Here is a 19,267-nt window from a genome sequence, read left to right on the forward strand (position 1 = left end):
TCTTTTGTGGATACAACTGCTGCCTGTCTACCCTACCAAACACTTCCAGGACAGAGCCCTGTTCTTGGTTCTATGCTGAAGGTCATTTTAACTCCCTCTGATTGTGAGCAGCCTCTAGCTTCATAGTTGAAGGCTGTTGCTAATGAGGAATTGATCTTGTTGGTTGCGAAAGAATTCGCAGCTCGTCGTTGATGTATCCGCTGTGTCTCTGTTTAGCCAACCGAATCAGGGTGAATGCAACATGCTCATATCGATTCTCGTGGGTACATGTGCCATGTTTCAGACAATGATTATTGAATCGCATTTCAAATCAACCTTTGAAGCCTGAACAGTTTGCCTGAACTCTAGAAGCATCAGCACCATGGAAGTAGCAGCCAACAAACACTCTACTGGGGATATCCTTGCGACCATAGGGTAAATGTGTGGATCGGGGAGGGCACCTGAGCATGGTCTCCCTAATGTTCCCAGCAGAGTTCTAGAGTCTAGGGGCTCCTGCTGTGGCTGGGACTAGTGTGGAGAGCAAGGTTTTCCAGCATAACTGGCTCGGTGGATGCCACTCACAGAGAAGGTGGGACACGCAAGGATAGGGTGGGGGAGGCTTGAGGGATTTGAGGATCCCGGGGTGGGAACCCTAACTGATTGTCAGTCTATATCCTTCTCCAATTCCTTACAAGTATACAAAATGTGGCTGTTTATATTGGTCCCGCAAAGGCTGCCCTATGGTGCTGGTGGTGGCACAGACGGCTGGATGCCGGCAGCGTCGACACAGGATGGAGGCGACATCCAATGTGCAGGAGGCCGCGGTACACACTGACTACCTGGCCACCCATCAGACCAAGTAGGAAACCAGAGGGGGACGCCAGCGACCTGGGTCCCCATGGAGGAAGAGGACACCCGCTCCAGGTGGCCGTGATGGTCACCGCAGCCCTGAATTTCTATGAAACCAGTTCATTCCAGGGCTAGTGCCGCATTTCCCAAGATACAGCCCTTTATGCCCGGGCAGCTGAGTATATCAACTTTGAGATGGACCAAGCCCACCAAAATGCCCGGGCAGCAGGATTCGCCGCAATCGCCAGGATACCCCAGGTACATCGCCTTGTACCAGGGCATCTGGGAGTGCTCCTCATTACAGGAAGAGGTTCCACTCCATGAATGTTCAATTCGTGTGCAATCACCACCTCTGGGTCATGCACATATGTTCACGCTTCACAGGGCATCCCCCCCCCCTCCCCCTCATTCCTTCCCCCTAATCCCCCCTCCCCAATCCCTCCTGTCGACCCCAATCACTCCCTCCCACCCAATCTCTCCTGTTCGCCCAATCCCTCCTTCGCCCAGTCCCTCCCAAATCCGTCTCTCTCCAATCCCCCTCCAATTACTCCTCAATCTCTCCCTTTCCCCAATCCCCCCCCCCCCTCATTCCTCGATCCTCCCACACCCCCATTGGCAGGTCAATATACGAGGCAAGAGTGATGATAACCCGCTGTGAGGCAAGCTCTGGTGCTCCTCAGTTTATGTCAAAGTCTGACTCCTGTCTTTGTTGTCAGCGCACTCACATCCATCCTCTGAATGGAGTCTGTATCAGGGTCTTTTGATCTTCGACCACTGTACCCGGGGCAGGGGTGCAGGCAGGCCGGATGTGAATATTAACGTGACAGAGGTTTTACAAGTATCAGATGTAATATGTTTTAATAGCGGACATTTGACATTTCCATTCCCCCTAGCTACAGAGAGTACCTGAACCCTGCCACCGGTTGATAAGTAGTAAGTAACATTTGTGCAACACAAGTGCCAGACAATAACTAATTATCTCCAATAGGAGAAAACCCAACCATCTTGGCTTCACATTCAATGGCACTACCATCACTGAACCCTGACCATTAAAATCATGGGTGTTATCACTGAACCATTACTTAACTGGAACAGCCATATAAGCACTGTGGCTACAAAAGCAGTTCAGAAACTCCCCAAAGCCTGTCTACCATCTACAAGGTAGAAGTCAGGAGTGTGATGGAACACTCTCCACATGCTTGGATGAGTCAAATTCCAAAAACACTCGTTTCAGACTATCCAGGACAAAGTGGCCTGGCACCCCACCCATCATATTCAAATTTACTCCCTCCATTACCAAGACAGTGGCAGCAGTGTGTACCATGTACAAGATGCACTGCAACATCTTGTCAAGCGTCCTTTGACAGCAACTTCCAAACCCATCATCCCCATCACCAATCATCCCCATCACCAAGGAGGACAAAGTAAGACGCATGTGAACGCCACAATTTGCGAGTTTCCCTCCAAGTATCCTGACTTGGAACTATAACCACTGTTCCTGGGTCAAGATCCTGGAACTCCCTTCCCATCGGCACGGTGGCTGTACCTAAACCACAGACTGCAGCAGTTCAAGAAAGTGGCTCACCACCACCTTCCCAGGGGTAATTAGGGATGGGCAATAAATGTTGGGCCTCATCACAGATACCCACGAAGAATTTTTTAAATGATGCAAACTGCATTTATTAATCCTGCTGTAAAAATCTCAAAAATGTTATGCCTTTTTGAATGAGGCATAGATGTATTTTTAAACGTTGTGCTAAGTCACAATTACCAAACAACCTCTCTGGCCCGGAAAAACAAATCTTAATATTCCTCTGTAAAATTATCAAAACGTGAAAGATATTCAATGCATTTTTCTCGCTGGTTTGTTGTCAGAGAGAAATCTTCAATGCTATAGGTTTATTTGACATACATTACTATTGCTGGACTCTAAGGTCTCCTATTATTGGCACTAAATTGAAACTAATGTCTTTGTGGACCGCTTTCTTCAAGCTAAGCAGCAAATGCTGCCACTTCACCACTGACCACAAAATGCGGACCCATATATTCTCAGATACATTGTTTTAAACCAAAACTTTGTGGTCAAAATAGGGAAGACTTTTAGAATGCACCAAAATCAGTTCCCTTAGCAGTGTACTTCAGCATAGAGTAAGAGAGAATGCAGTATATCAGATCTGATCCGAGGTAACAAAGCAGGACAAGTGAATATTCAAAAAGTAGCAGAGCCCTTATGTAAAAGCGTATCCAACCCAATAAGGAAAGTAGATGACAACAGTAAAAACGCAGATGGGAATTTATCTAATCTCAGAAGGAAGATTAATCGAGTCGGCAAAAAAAAAAAAGAAAGAGAACATCTGTATAACATCCAAGCACGTGATGAACAGATGCAGTTTAAATATATTGCGTCTGGGGGTCAAAAGTGGATTGCATAATAAATAGCAAAGTATTAGCAAAAATTAAATGTGAAAGGATGTGATGAACAGGAGAGGAATAATATTAAAGGAAAACTTTAAAGTATATAAATCACAGAAGAAAAGCCTGGGGGGAGATTAAGAACTCCAAGCAGAAAGATGACAGCATAAAAGTTGAAGGATGTGGCAGTCAGCAGTAAATGAAACATCAAGGAATTTTACAGGCATGAGAAAAAAGGAAAGATGAGGTGGAATCACTCTAGATAAAGGGTGCCACCTCACATTAGAGAGTGAGGAAATAATAGAAACGCTTAATTAGTATTTACCTTCGCTGCCTGCAAAAGTTTAAGTGGAGGATCACAGAATACTTGAAGAGAATGTGGAGTGGTTAATGGGGTTAAAATGTGACAAGTCATTGGTTCAGATGGTAGGCACCCCAGAATACAAATAAATATAAATAAATAGTGAGGACGAGGTAGCAGTTACACCAAGTACAATTTTCCAATAATCTTTGGCACACATTTCACACTTATTCAACAAAGAGGGAAAAGATCTGCCAGAAAATTGGAGGCCCTTTCTTATGTTGCACGTAAATTCCTTAAGTCTATAATATAATTAATAAGGGACTGTAACATGGCTTTATAAGCAGCAAGTTGTGTTTTACTAATTGAATATTCCCTCTGCCTCTTATGAAGCAACATGGAATGCTTTCCCCTTTTTTCTGTCTCTCTGGAGATTACATGACTACAGGGCAGGAAGGGGGATTTCCAATTGTGCTCCCAACCTCCCTCTGTCAAAACTCAAGTTTGTTAGCAAACTCTTCAGCCACCTCAGCCTTACTTTTCAGAACAATCCCTTTAAATCTATCTGCTTTACTGCTTCCCCCAGGTTTTAAAGGCCACTTAAAAAGCAATCTTTTTGACTTCTGCAATAGTTCTACCACTGCTCAGTGAAGCCTTGGAGTATTTTCTAAGCTATTGGCACTCTATAACTCCAAGTAGTAGCTCTTATATGATCATATCATATATCCTCTCACATGTGCAATTTTAGCTTTGTAATTCATGCTGCAAATTCTCATATGCCAAAGAGTAGCCTTTATTTTTATAGGCTGTTCCGAATACTCAATTTCCAGAGTCAAAGAACAAAGACAAAGAAATGTACAGCACAGGAACAGGCCCTTCGGCCCTCCAAGCCCGTGCCGACCATACTGCCCGACTAAACTACAATCTTCTACACTTCCTGGGTCCGTATCCTTCTATTCCCATCCTATTCATATATTTGTCAAGATGCCCCTTAAATGTCCCTATCGTCCCTGCTTCCACTACCTCCTCCGGTAGCGAGTTCCAGGTACCCACTACCCTCTGCGTAAAAAACTTGCCTCGTACATCTACTCTAAACCTTGTCCCTCTCACCTTAAACCTATGCCCCCTAGTAATTGACCCCTCTACCCTGGGGAAAAGCCTCTGACTATCCCTAAGGTTATCGCTGGAATGTTTTCACCACAACACAACTGACTCTAGAATTTTACACCCACTCATAGTTAATGGATGGAAAATGCCATTACCTATGGCACCATAAACTATTTCATTGTGGTTTTTGGAGGGAGCAATAATAATCTTTAATTTTCATCACTATCTGCCCAATCACATATTTTATCCAATGCATTCTAGAATTTGAGTTGCTTCTTCAGAATCCACACCCCTCTTACTTTGAATACATTAGCTTGTTTTGAATCTCCAGGTACCTCTATTTTCTGCTGGCTCCCTCAATGGTTTTCAGTGCTGCATTAATTTTTCTCATATCTCTCAGCATGCTGGGATTAACATCATTAATCGCTAGGAATTTATTTGTATTGAGCCCTTTTAGGTCCATCTAGAACTTACATCTCATTAATATCAAAGTCCTTGCTTTCGTTATATTTCACTCCACTGAAAGACGGAACAGGTACATGGTTTTCCTTGTGAATACTTGGAGATAGTAATCATTCAGAACATTGACTCTTTTGTGCTTGTGTTGAGGTTCACACCTGTTTATGTATTTTAGGATTTTCACCTCATCTGACTGCTCTTTAGGATTTTGGTGTTTAAGCGTCTCCTGTTCCTGTTATCCTCTCCCACAACTAAAACTGTCAGAGTAACTGGTCATTCAGCTCAATGGTTGTTAGTCGGGCCTTCCATTTCACAAACTGACTGCCACATATGCCAACATAAACAGGGATTTGTTCAATTACTTCAAGAGTACTGAATACTTTAAAAGACATTTTTTGGAAAATGTGAAAGATGTTATGGAATGAACTCATACTTCCTTCTTCCAGATCAATCATGTTTCTTTCACTAATTGAATAAATATTCTGGTATACACAAGAATTGTGGAACTGTATAATACTTGCACCTCATTCACATTAGCATGCATCATTTTGTTATTAGAATTGCTGAACGTGGTCACTGCCTTTATAACATGCAATATACTTTTCTTATTTATACATCAGCAAAGTACAAACAAATGACTCACATTGAAAACCCTTTCTTGATCCAGACTAAGAATCAGAAGGAAAATAATAGTAATTATAAGACTGAAACATGAACAAATTGGTATTTGAAGAATACCAATTGTGTGCAAATACCTTCGGGAATAAAATGTCTTTTTGGGTCAAGTTCGATGGGGGAAAACTCAAATCTGTTCAGTGGCTATAAATGAAAAGATCTGCTTCATGCTCAATAAAAACGCATGCTAGTATTGTTCCATTACTAGCAAGTCTGCATGCCAGCAGACAGATTAAGAAAAGAACGTGCATTAGCTACGTACATATTATAGAACTGACAAAATGCTGTATGTGAAGAGGGTATGGGGAACAGTTAACATGAATTAGTGAAAACCTCATTTGAAAATGGATGCACCTCAACTCCGGTTTCTACAGAATAAATAATCAATTAACAGGATCATCCTAAACCAAAAGTTTTTTCCCCCTTCTCTTCAGAAAAGAAAACGAGGGCGAGGAACTGAGATTAATTTTATTTATGTAGCAATGGCATGACTGCAAACTACATCAAAACACTGCACACCCAACAGTATTTTTGAAGTTCAGATACAGTCATGACATCGGGCGAGATTCTCCCGAAACTTAATATGAGTGGCATGGACAGAGTGGATAGTCAGATGCTTTTTCCCAGGGTGGAAAAGTTAATTACTAGGAGTCATAGGTTTAAGGGGCAAAGGGAAAAGTTTAGAGGAGATGTGCGAGGCAGGTATTTTTTAATTTTAAAAAAAAAAACTGTATTTTATTTTTTATTTTTTTTTACACAGGGGTGGTGAGTGCCTGGAACACGCTGCCGGGATAGGTGGTGAACGCAGATACAAGAGCAGCATTTAAAAGGCATCTTGACGAATACATGAATAGAACGGGATTAGAGGGCTATGGATCCCAGAAGTGCAGGAGGTTTTAGTTTAGACAACATCCTGGTCAGCGCAGGCTTGGAAGGCCGAAGAGCCTGTTCCTGTGCTGTACTGTTCTTTGTCATTTTGGGTGGGAAACTGGTGAGAATCCCGCCGGCTGTTCCGGCACGATTCCCATTGCAATTCACCCACACATTTTTTAGGAGCTTGGGAAGATTCTTACTGAATTCTCCCACATTTCGAATTGTTTTTGAAGTGCGGAACTTGGGGATGCAGAACTATAGACGCCAGCAAGCTCATCTCCTCAGAGATCAGAGTATCATTTTTAAAGGGTAGCTCAAAGGGATCTCAAAGTGAAGTTGAAGGTCCCCCACAAGCCCCACCCATGAACATCGCAACCTCCTGCAGACATGGGCAACACTCCCAATCCTCAGCGTCAAAGGGGTAACCTTCCCCATCACTTAATGCCCCCGTCACCCCCCCCCCCCACATCACGCAGGCATGGAGGGTGACGCAGGCCCACCCCATCCATCCTTGTTGGCAGCAGGGCATCGCAACTCCCCAAGTGAGCATACCCTGCTATAGGGTCACTGAAGGCTCCCCCCACCATGCACCCCCGCCCTATCATGGCCATGGCCCCCTTCAGGCACCACCCCTTGGCACTGCCTGGGAAGTGCCAGGAGCAGTGCCCAGCCGGGGGGTCCAATGGCCTCAGTTTCCCGACGTGGTACTCACGTCTAATTTCAGTTTTTGGAAATCAGTACTGATTTGTGCAAGCCGTGCCAGTGAGGCCTGTTAATCAAGGAAGCCGGGAGACTCCGGGTGGGTTTCTCCATCCCGCCAAGCCAGATTTCTGGTTCAGCACGCCGTCGGGATTCTCCGTTTTGCCAGCTGGTCAATAGGGTTTCCCATTGTGGGGCAGCCCCACGCCACTGGGGGGCCCCCCCCCACACACACCATGCCAGGGGCGCCTCCCCCCCCCCCCCCCCCCCCCCCCCCCCACCATGCCAGCAAAATGGAGCATCCCATCAGCGGAGAATTCAGGGCTGTGCATGTTTAAGTGAATTTAAATACATTTAAATATGCAAGTCTGGTTCACGCCCAGTGAAGGAGTGATCCAGATTGCACCAGGTGACATGAGTCAGGAGCATCGCGCTCTATTTGGGGTCCACCATGAACTCCATATTTTTCATTAACAGTTCTTTGATTTAACATTTTCACAGAGAGTGCAGCACAACTCCATACTTCAGTAAGTGAAGTAGGCTGACAGCTTCATATAAAATGCACATTTAAATATTATTACTTTTCAGTTAAAAACAGCAGGTTTGCATTTATAGAACATCTTTCATTACCACCATACATCTCAAAATGCTTCACAGTCATTGAAGTACTTTTTGACACCTAGTCAATATTGTTATCTAGGAAATACAATAGACAATCTGCTCGCAGCGAGCTCTCATAAATGGAAATTAGGGATAATAACCAGATAATTTTTGTTTGTGATTTTGATTGAGATATAATTGTTGGCCAAAGGCATTGGGAATAACTCTGAGGCTCGTACTACAAACAGTGCTGTGGGATCTTATAAAATGATCTGAGAGATTTACCATCATTAATTGCAGTAGAAGCAATTTAAGCGAATGTTTACTAGGTTGATTCCTGGAATGAAGGGGTTGTTTTATGGGAAAAGGTTGAGCAGGTTGGGCCTATATACATTGGAGTTTAGAAGAATGAGCTGTGATCTTATTGAAACATACAAAATTCTGAGCAGGTTTGAAAGGGTAGATGCTGAGATGTTTCCGTTCATGGGGGAAATCAAGAATCAGGAGGCAGAGTTTCAAAATAAGGGCTTTACCATTTAAGGAGGAGATTAGGAAGAACTTCTCTGCGGGTTATTAGTTTTGGGAATTCTCTTCCACAAAGAGTAGTGAAGACTGGTCATTGAATATAGTCACGGCTGAGTCTGACAAGATTTTTGATCAACGATGGAAGCAAGGGTTATGGGAGACGGGCAGAAAAGTAGAGTTAAGGCCACAATTAGATTAGGCATGGTCTAACTAAATTATGGAGGGGAGTCCATGGGTCAGATAGCCAACTCCTATTTCTTAAGATTTTTATGATCTTGCATCTTATTCAAAAGACAAATTATTTTCCACTTCTGCTTTGTCGACTTTGTTCAGCTGTTGATGTAAACATCAGCCCCACCTAGATTAGTGTCAGTTTCAGGAGAGTCGTAGCAAAATCTAAGGCTAGCCACACACCACTTTTTCTATAGGTCACTGTTGAGGAAACACTTCACGCAATATAAAGATGGTTATAGTCTGATGTCAAGAACTAGACCCTCATCAGCTGAGGTTGGATGATTTTGAAACATCCTCAACAAGGGGAATGTTGTAAAGTCAGGTTCCCAAAATAATGAGGAGCAATCAACAGGCAGTCATTAATTATTATGGACTAAAAAATGCAAAGTGCAGAATGAATGGCAAAGATTCTGTGCCCTCAATTTGTAGCAAGTGTAGACATTAGTTGGTAAGAGTAAAGATTGTGACTATTTTAAATTGATTTTTAACATTTATCCAAGTCAGACATAATGGGCGGGTGGAATTCCCCGCTCGATCTTCCTCACCCATGTCATAATGGCATTATTAATACATGTAAATACATTTAACAGGCCTTCCCACTGTAACATCCCCACACGCTGGAAAGTTTGGGGGGGGGGGGGGGGCGGAGTTCTTTTTATTCTATTTTGTTTTTTCATTTGTGACATGCTGGGACCCACCTCTTTGATTTTTATGACTAAGTGCCAAAATGTATTGCGAGAAAAGCCGCTAGCAGAGCCAGTGGCCTCCACACAACTTTTCCTCCTCGTCAAAAAATTAGAAAATTCCGCCCCGAGAAGGAGAACTTTTATTTACACATGTTCTTTCACAACTTCAGAATGCTGCAAACCACCACAAAGCCATTTAAGGTACTTTTGAAGAGTAATTATTGTTGCAAAACAAATCCACACTCCCAGATTTGGTTATGAACCAAAAGATTATTTTTATTATTCATGTGATGTGTATTACTGACAAGGCTAAAATTTATTGCTGGTTAATAAAGTGCTGGTGAGCTGCCTTCTTGAAACTCTCCAGTGCATGCTATGTAGGTACACCCACGATGCTGAGAGGGAAAGAATTCCAGGTTTTTGATCCAGCGTTGATGAGGTAACAACAATATATTTCCAAGTCAGTATGGTATATGGCTTTGAGGGGAACTTGCAGGTGGTGGTATTCCTTTTTGCCTGCTGCTCTTGTACTACTGGTTGGTAGAGGTCACGTGTTTAGGTGTGTTGAAGCAACCTCAGCCGATTGTTTCAGTGCACCTTGTACATAGTGTGCCGATATTGGAGGAATTGGATGTTGAAGGTGGAGGATGGAATGTTAGTCGTGCAACTACATTGTCCTGAATGGTTTTGAGCTTTGAGTATTATTGGAACTGCATTCATCCAGGCAAGTGAAAAATGAAATGAAATGAAAATTGCTTATTGTCACAAGTAGGCTTCAAATGAAGTTACTGTGAAAAGCCCCTAGTTGCCACATTCCGGCGCCTGTTCGGGAAGGCTGGTACGGGAATTGAACCGTGCCGCTGGCCTGCCTTGTCTGCTTTAGTGTGCTAAACCAGCCTCTGGAGAGTATTTCATCACACTCAAATGCATGCCCTGTAGTTGGAGGAAAGGTTCTGTGGAGTCAGAAGATGAGTTACTCACCGCAAAACATTCAGCCTCTGACCTAGCCTCGTGACCATAGTTATTTATATGGCTGATGTTTTTCTTCCTTTTCTAATTTTTAAAATCCAATTAAGTGGCAATTTAGCGTGGCTATTCCACCTAGCCTGCACATCTTTGGGTTGTGGGGGTGAGACCCATGCAAACATGAGGAGAATGTGCAAACTCCAGACAGTGACGGGATCGAACCCGGGTCCTCAGCACCGTGAGGCAACAGTGCTAACCACTGCGCCACCATGCCTCCTAACCCGCAGCATGCTGATGGTTGTTATTACACGCAGGGCTAGTGCGCGGTCAATTCCAACCCACTTCACCCGGAGTCACAACAGTGAATTAACCAATAATTCTTAGAAAAATACCCAAAGCCTTTGGTCCTTGGCTGCCCAATAATTAGTCAGGAGGTTTGTAAGTTTAAACACATTTACTGTTTATTTATAACAAGAACTATAACGTAATCTGCAATAATGACAACTGGTTAACTATTATCTAATTCCCTGCTTTAAACTTGACACACACACATACTAAAAAATCAGAATTAAAATGAAAAAAGTCTTTATTTCATATGGTGACCTTTAGCACCTTACTCCTCTTCAAACTTTGCTTTCAGTTCGAGGTTTTACTGTATATTCATTCAGGTTCACTGCAGTTCCAGGAATAGAGTACTTACAGCCTTTCTGGAGAAAACACAGAAAACAGAGAGACCGACCTTGGCCCTGTGCTTCCAGGAATAAAACTGAGCTCCTTGGGTATCTGAAAATATTCCACCATAATATTGTATCCAACCACCACCTGTTACCGGGCAGAATACAACCATTTGGCCAATCAATCAAACAGAGTCACCCCATCTCTCTCTCTTTTGCCGAAAAGTCTGAAGCTCCTCTTCAAACTAGCAGAGTGTTCTCACCTGTAACTTATGAATTCCTCATTCTTTCTGATGCTTGACTTCAAGATAGATGTCCATTAATCACCCATGGATCAAAAATGATAACGACAGGGAATATAAGGGAATAAACAGTAAGGACCCTTACTTGGTGGGGTTTTAGTGACAGTAATGCCACTGAATTTCAATGAAAGGTGGTTTGCCTCTGCCTTGATTTGGGGATCATTGCCTGGCAATTGCGTGGTATATATATTACTTGCTATTTATAGCCCAGGTGTAAATGTTGTCCAGGTCTCGCAGCATATGGACACAAACTGCTTCATTACCTGAGGAGTTGTGAAAGGAACTGAACATTTCGCGGCAAATAAACCTGTTCCTGATATTATCAATGGCAGGTAATTAATAATGAGGCTGAAAATAATTGAGTTGAGGGCACTGACCCAAGGACATCCTTCACCGATGTCCTGGGGCTGAGATGATTAGCCTCGAACCACCATAGCTATCCTCCTTTGTGCTAGGTATGACTAGTCAGTGGAGAGTCTCTCCTTCCTTCCTCCCTCCCTCCTCCTCCCCCCCACTCCCTCCCCTCTACAACCCTACTGATTTCAATTTTACTCAGGTTCTTTGGTGCCACACTCGGTCAAATGCTGCCCTGATGTCAGGGCAGTCGCTCTTTATCTCCCCTCTGGAATTTAGCAAGTATGTAATGAGGTTTGGAGAGGAGTAGTATGCGTGCGTATGTAAAAAGTATAGACGTCATGACCTCATGAAAAGCAAAACAGGAGACCCCAGAAAAGATTTGCATTTACATCTTTAGTTAGACCATACCAGTAACCTATATCTAGCTATAAAATGTTACACAAGTTTCTGGATATCCAGACAAGATTGTTCTGGAAGAGCTGCAGTTTTTCTGACTCATGGCACTTTGAAGTTCTTCATGCTGAGCAAGAACATGACAGATCTTTAATCTGTAACATTACACTCTTGATCACTTTTTGGGATTTTCTGCGTTAATAGACACCAAATTGTTCAGCACATGTAGCAATGACAGACCTGAATTTGAACGGCTAACAGGTACCCATTTTATGGAATCTCTCTTTCAACAGAAGTGAAAATCCTGAGTATTTAGTCACTCTTCAAGAGGGAAAGATTGAATACCTACATAAAATACTTGTTCAGATTTCTTGTATCCATTTTGGGCCTGAAATTCATTTGACATTTTGAAGAATGCAAAGAAAAGCAAAATAAGTTCACACCTATGAGCAAGGATTCATTTAGTAATAGTATAGGAGAAAGAATCTCACTTGGTAACCAACATTAAAGCAACCACAGGGCCTATTACACCAGCTAACCCATTGAAGGGGTACAGATTCAAGATAAGAGCTGGAAGGCTAAGAGGGGAGTTGAGGAGAAACCTTTTCACTCAAGAGGTTGATGGGAGTCGGGAGCTCAATGCCTGAAAGGGTGGTTGAGTAAGAAATTCTTGTAACATTTAAGAAGCATTTAGACATTCACTTGCACTGCCAGAACCTCCAGATCCATGGGCCAAGTGATGGAAAATGGTATTCGTGTAGTTAGATCTTTGTTGACCGGCATGGCCATGATTGGCCAAATGGCCTTTTTCTGTTCTGAAATGCCTATGAATCTATGAGTGTAATGCTAAACTCAATCTAGTACTCTTGTATAAGAACTTTAATTTCATCCATCAATTTCAGAATGTCAATTACACATCAGTGACACTGTCAGATCTCACCTTTAAAAGCACCAATTTTCAGAGAATAAAGTTGACATATCCAGCAATGACAGTCTCTTTACTGATCAATCTGAATTCAGAGGATGTGGAGTCTGAATATATTTTCTTCACCACAAATACTTTGTTTCAGACAAGTTGAACTCTGAAAATTAGAACTAGCGAGTTGGTTGCAAAGATACTTAGCAGTAAATCAGCACATGTTGCTGTAAAAAGAGACAAGTCAATGGGATGGTACAGAGCTTGTGTAGTGAAGCAAGACACAAGGTGGCTGTTGCCGTTACATTTTTCTAATTTCAAGAGTTAATTTTCCTGCAACTGATCTGGAATCTGTTTCAAAACTGATATGTTACGAAGTTATAATTTGTTGAGAAGAAACTGGCGCAATGCTAATCTGAGGACTGAAATAAATGCATCTTTAGGAAATTCAGCTGTTGTACCCACACTGCAACGACAAAGATTTTTTACGTGGGATCAATGCAAATACAATATGAACCAAGGAGACAGAGATGGCTGTTATCTATCATGCAAGATAATAAAATCGTCGAATGGCACAATACAATCCTGAAATGTGTATCCCAGTTTTTCCATGAGTCTGTGGACCCATGTGATTTCAGTGGATATGACGACAGGAACAATAAATTTGCTCCTGCTCATATTCTATATTACATTCTAGAATAGTTCACCCAAATTGCTTAGGCTTTATATTGTAGATAACATTTACACATGGGATAATTTATGTTGTTAATTTAATCATAATAACTGTCTTACTGTGTTAGCCTTTCTTTTGCAAGATTCAGAGCATCCAGATGCATTTGAGCCAACCGCAGGCCAGGAAATGTCAAAAAAGCACCAATGAGAGCACAGAAAACAGCCAGAAACATTTTAAAGGTCAGTTTCGAGACAGGGCCTCTGGAATAACAAAATGGAAGATTTGTTTTAAAAAATCAGTCATGCACAAAAATACTGAAAATGGTTGTTCAAAAAGATTTTAAAAATTTCCTCAACTACAAATATCATAAATTAAATGATAATCAGTGAACAAAAAGAAACCCGAATGCTAGATTTACTGATCATTTTGAAAAATGTTGAAATTACTAAAGAATCATTTATACTTGACAATTCATTGTACGTCATTGATGTCATTGCCAGGAGAGGCAAAGGCATGGTGGTATTGTTACTGGACTAGTAATCTAGTGACCCAGGGTAATCATCAGGGTACCCGGGTGCAAATCTCACCAAGACAGATGGTGAAATTTTAATTCAACAAAAATCTGAAATTAAAAGTTTAATGATGAGCATGAAACCATTGTGGATGGTTGTAAAACGCAATCTGGCTCTACGAATGTCCTTTTGGGAAGGATATCTGCCGTCCTTACCTGGTCTAGTCTACATATGACTCGAGATCCCCATGTGGTTGACTCTTAAATGCCCTCTGAAATGGCATACCAAGCCACTCAGTTGAAGAGCAATTAGGGATGAGCAACGAATGTTGGCCCAGCCAGCGATGCCCACATCCCTTAACAAATAAAAAAAAGTGCTGCACTTTGAATCAGATTGGCAAAGGTAGCCTGGAACATTGAGTTTGCAGAGTGTATTCGGGGCAATGTCTGAGAGCAGTACATTCTAGGGCCAACCAGGGAGCACACGATTCTGGACCTGGTAATGAGTAATGAGGCAGGATTAATTAATATCCTCATAGTAAAAAAAAGTCTCCATGTGACAGTGATCATAACATGATAGGACATCATATTCAGTCAGAAGAGGGAATATGGCAGAGTATAATGTGGGAAAATGTGGGCTTGTCCATTTTGGCAGGAAGAATAGAAAAGCAGTATACTATTTAAATCGAGAGATTGCAGAGCCCAGTGGTACAGAGGGATCTGGTGCCCTGGTGCAGTGGGATCTGGGTGTTCTGGTGAATGAACCACAAAAGGTTAGTGTGCAGGTAAGCACATGATTCGGAAAGCAAATGAAAAGTTGGCATTTATTGCAAGGGGAATGACATATAAAAGTAGGAAAGTTTTACTGTAGCTGAAAAGGCATTAACAAGATCATATCTGGAGTACGGTGTACAGGTTTGGTCTCCTTATTTGAAATAATTCCTTTAGACGCAGTTCAATGAAAGTTATCTCGGCTCATTCCTGGGATGAGACGCTTACCTTGTGAAGAAAGGTTGAAGGGTTGGGACTATACCCACCGGAGCTTCAAAGAATGAGAGAAGCTCTTATTAACGTATCAAAGTCCTGAGGGCCTTTTAATAGGGTAGATACCAAGAGGATGTGAAGAGGATGTTTCCACTTGTGAGAGAGACTAGAACGAGGGGACACAGTCTACTGTTAAGACGGAAATGAGGAGAAACCTTTTCTCTAACAGGGCCTTTACAATGTGGATTTCTCTTCCCCAGAAAGTAGTGGAGGCTGGGTCATTGAACGTATTTAAGGCAGAATTCGACAGATTAAGGGTTATGGGGGCAGATGGCAAATTGAGTTGAGACCACAACCAAATCAGCCATGATCTTACTGAATGGCGGAGCAAATTCGAAGGGCTGAATGGCCTACTTCTGCTCATAAGTCTTATGTGCATTACAATATAATTTTTATGCTTACAATATATTATAAACAAATTCCTCAACTTAGCAAAGATAGGTAGGCAGGTGAGGACAAGTCTGCTAACCTAACCTTTATTCCAACATTTTTATCTGCTGGCAAATGGCAATGTGTGCAAATTCTAGTGTGCAACTTCTAGAATAAATTATCTCTGCATACTATGGAAGTAGACATACTCTGAATGCTGATAGAGTTATGCCATTCAGGATAATATGATATTGTACTAAATGACAATTGTACAATTGCTCTATCCATTCTTCAAATTTTATTCTTTCCAAATGTTTATGAATTGGAAATATATGAACTATAGTAAATAGCATTAACTGCACAACAGAAAATGCACACTAGCAACTGATAAATCGCAAACTTGCATTACATCACAAAAGCAGGGTTATTTTAGTCATTATGTAAACAACCGTTATTGTGAAAGTAAAAGTTATTCAACTTACTGGGATTCCAGGCCTTGTTTCTCAAGGAACTGCAAAGCGCTGTCAGAAAAGTTTGCAAACCCTAAACATGGGTGGTGAAGAAAAGAGAGTGAAAAAATAGCAGTTGATGTGACAGGAATTTCATTCAACATTTTGCATACATTCACAAATATAAAAGGACATGTTGTCCTTATGGACCGTTAAAAAAAAAAAGAGTATTGAATGATCTTGAAGTTCCTACAGTATTTGTTTTTAATGTTATCAACTTGCTTTAACCATTAAAAAAAATCAACAAATAGGCAATGGAATGAAAATGCTAATACTGCAGATCAAAAAAAGTGCACCGAATTAGAACTGAAAATTTGCCCCTTCTCTAAATAAAGTGAAAATCCACTACAGGTTGGGCGAGAAGTACCATGGCAGCCTACTTGGTAAGCTGAAAGATAAGGAAGAGAAAGAAAACCATACATATGCCCATACATGTGTCTTCTCTCTTAACTTTAGTTCTAAAATATAAATTCCTACTTCCAAGGCATTTATATTTCGATCTTAGTTATTTCATTGGAAACAGATGCAGAGTATAATGCAGCTTATTTGCAGTTCCTGCAGATACATATTTGGGAACTGGATGTGGATTTTGAGGCGACAGTCAAAAATCCAAACTCAAGTTATTCCAACTCTCCCTCATACATCTTCAAACTGACCAACACTAGCAGAAACCTAGGGAGCCTGCTCAGCTTGGAAATTAATGTACACTGGATGCTTAACAGCTGCCAGTATAGAAAATGGAATATAATTCCACATGTAACTGTGCTGTATTTTGCCACCTGTGAGGAATTATCTGCATGATATAAATTTCCAGAATTCATCAAAACTTCCGTGATCAGAAACAATATAAAAAATCTGCAACAAATTGAAGAAATAATTGAAAGGAACAAATGAATTGACTAAGTAGAACATTGCCTTATTGACCAAAGTGTCTACAGACTTGTTTCAGACTTCTCAAAAATTATTTAATCTTTGTGAGGTTAAGCCAGTTTGGCGGTGAGGAGGAATTGCCTAACCTGAAAAGTTTATATGTGCGTGACAGCACATTGCCATGTTGGCCCAGTCAAGGAGCGGACAAAAAACATCTAAAGTCATGCCAGAAATGGACACTAGTGCAAAATACAAGACAGTAGGCACCCATAGAATTATGCTTCAGCATGCTCAAAAACGTCACATTTCACCACAAGGTCTATAACATTAATTTGCATAAAGTTACAATTTTGTGTAAAATATTTACCTAGAAAATAAGATAAGCATTTTGAATATTGCAAACTATCTCCCCACTCCAAATCACTATCCCGGAACTCCATTGCCATTCCTTTACTGTCACTGGGTCAAAGTCTGAGAACTCCCTCCCTAATAGCATTGTGGGTGTACCTATATGAAATAGACTGCAACTGAAGAAGGCTCACCACCACTTTCTCAAGTGCAGTTATAGGTGGGCAGGTGGGCAACTGTCAGGGAAGCCTACATAAAAAGATTTTTTAAAAGCATTTCATCGACCGTAGGTCGAATCAGAAAACCTCCTGGTTCAATGCACCAACTTTAGGGAAAAAAGTGCTCCGAATGGTCCAATCTTTGCCCCAGTGTGGGGGAGGCAGGTGTGGGATGGAGTTAGGCCCACCTGCTCTAGATGCAAATTGGATATGGCCTACTCAGGAGCTGGCAAGTACCAAGGCAGGCTGTTTAAAAGTCCCCCCTGAAAATCCAGCTCATAGTTCATCAGGAAGCATGCGATTTGGAGGGAAATCTGCAACAGGGTGTTCTTAGTTCACTCTTTTAAGGGATAGCGGTCTTGGGTTTAGAAGATGCTTTCCAAAGAACATTGACAAGTTGTTGCTGTGCATCTTGTGGATCATATACAGTTGAAACTGTGTGCCAGTGGAGAGTGGATGTTTAAGGTAGTATATGGACTGCTAAGTAAGCAAGTTGTTTTGTCCTGGATGGTGTCAAGCTTCCTGTATATTGTTGGAGCTCCAGACATTACATTCCTGACTTACCCTTTGTGGAGTCAGAAGGCAAGTATAATGCGGCTGAATATCCAGTCTGACCTATTATTGTAGCCACACTATTTACATGGTTTGTCCAGTTAAGATTCTGGCCAATGGTTGCCCCCAGGATGTTGATAGTGGGGGTTTCAGCAATGGTAATACAGTGGATAAACAAGAGATGATGGTTAGATTCTTTATTGTTGAAGATGGCCATTGCCTGGCACTTGTGTAGTACAGGTGTCAATTGGCACTTATCAACCCAAGCCTGAATATTGTCCAGGTCTTGCTACATACGGTACGGAGTGTTTAATTATCTGAGTTACAAACTGAACACCGCAATTATCAGCAGACATCCTCACTTCTGACCCTTGTGATGGATATGATCATTGATGAAGCAGCTGAAGATGGTTGGATCTGGTACACTCCACTGAGAACTCCGGCAGTTGCGCCTTGGGGCTGAGACGATTGTCTTTAGCAGCTGAAACTATCTTCCTTTGTGCTAGATATGGCAGCAACCAGTGGAGCGTTTTCCCCTGGATTCCAACTGACTGATTTTTATTTTATTGCAGCCGTACTCAGTCAAATGTTGCTGTGATGTTAAGAACAGTTACTCTCACTTCACCCCTGGAATTCACCTCTTTTGTCCACATTTGGACCAAGGCTGTAATGATGGAGCACCGGTGAGGTTATTATTGAGTAAGTGATGCTTGATACATGCTGCACTCGAATAGTTTGACCCGAGGCATAGCTAGTTCTGGGGCACAAGTCTTCAGTACTGCACCCGGCATGTTGGCAGGACCCATAGCCTTCTACCTAATGACGGCCACTGTTTGTTATCACGTGGAGTGAATCCATTAAAAAAATTAAATTGTCAGCACTTAAAGAAAAAGATCAGGTTTTATCAGTAAAATAAAATAATGAATGCACAATGTTTCAATATAACATTTCAGAAGGACCAACTACAATACGTTGTAAATAAAATACACAACTATTTAGAACATCATAACACTAAAATGAAAGACTCTATTTTCTAGCACCCTCACCTGGTCCAAAAGCAGACAGCCAATTAAATACTGTTTAAAGTAAGTTACCATCGTAAAATAGGAAAAGCAGCAGGCCTTTGTGCAGAGTAATGTCCCTCAAGTAGCAGTGTGATAACAATC

The 19,267-nt window shown here is 41.8% G+C and overlaps 1 protein-coding gene across 8 annotated transcripts in view; it reads right to left on the bottom strand.

Annotated features, from left to right (window-relative positions):
- Positions 1–19,267, bottom strand: part of tmem161b (transmembrane protein 161B) — a 77,150-nt gene that overhangs the window by 8,916 nt on the left and 48,967 nt on the right. For all 8 annotated transcript variants that reach the window (XM_072516230.1, XM_072516232.1, XM_072516229.1 and 5 more), the window contains 2 exons: positions 16,087–16,147; positions 13,800–13,940 (listed from right to left, as the gene is read on the bottom strand). In XM_072516230.1, the coding sequence (XP_072372331.1) occupies positions 13,800–13,940; positions 16,087–16,147 (202 nt within the window). The remainder of the gene's footprint in view (positions 1–13,799; positions 13,941–16,086; positions 16,148–19,267) is intronic.

Source organism: Scyliorhinus torazame, chromosome 9 (genome assembly GCF_047496885.1).
Source record: "Scyliorhinus torazame isolate Kashiwa2021f chromosome 9, sScyTor2.1, whole genome shotgun sequence".
Taxonomy (NCBI): Eukaryota; Metazoa; Chordata; class Chondrichthyes; order Carcharhiniformes; family Scyliorhinidae; genus Scyliorhinus; species Scyliorhinus torazame.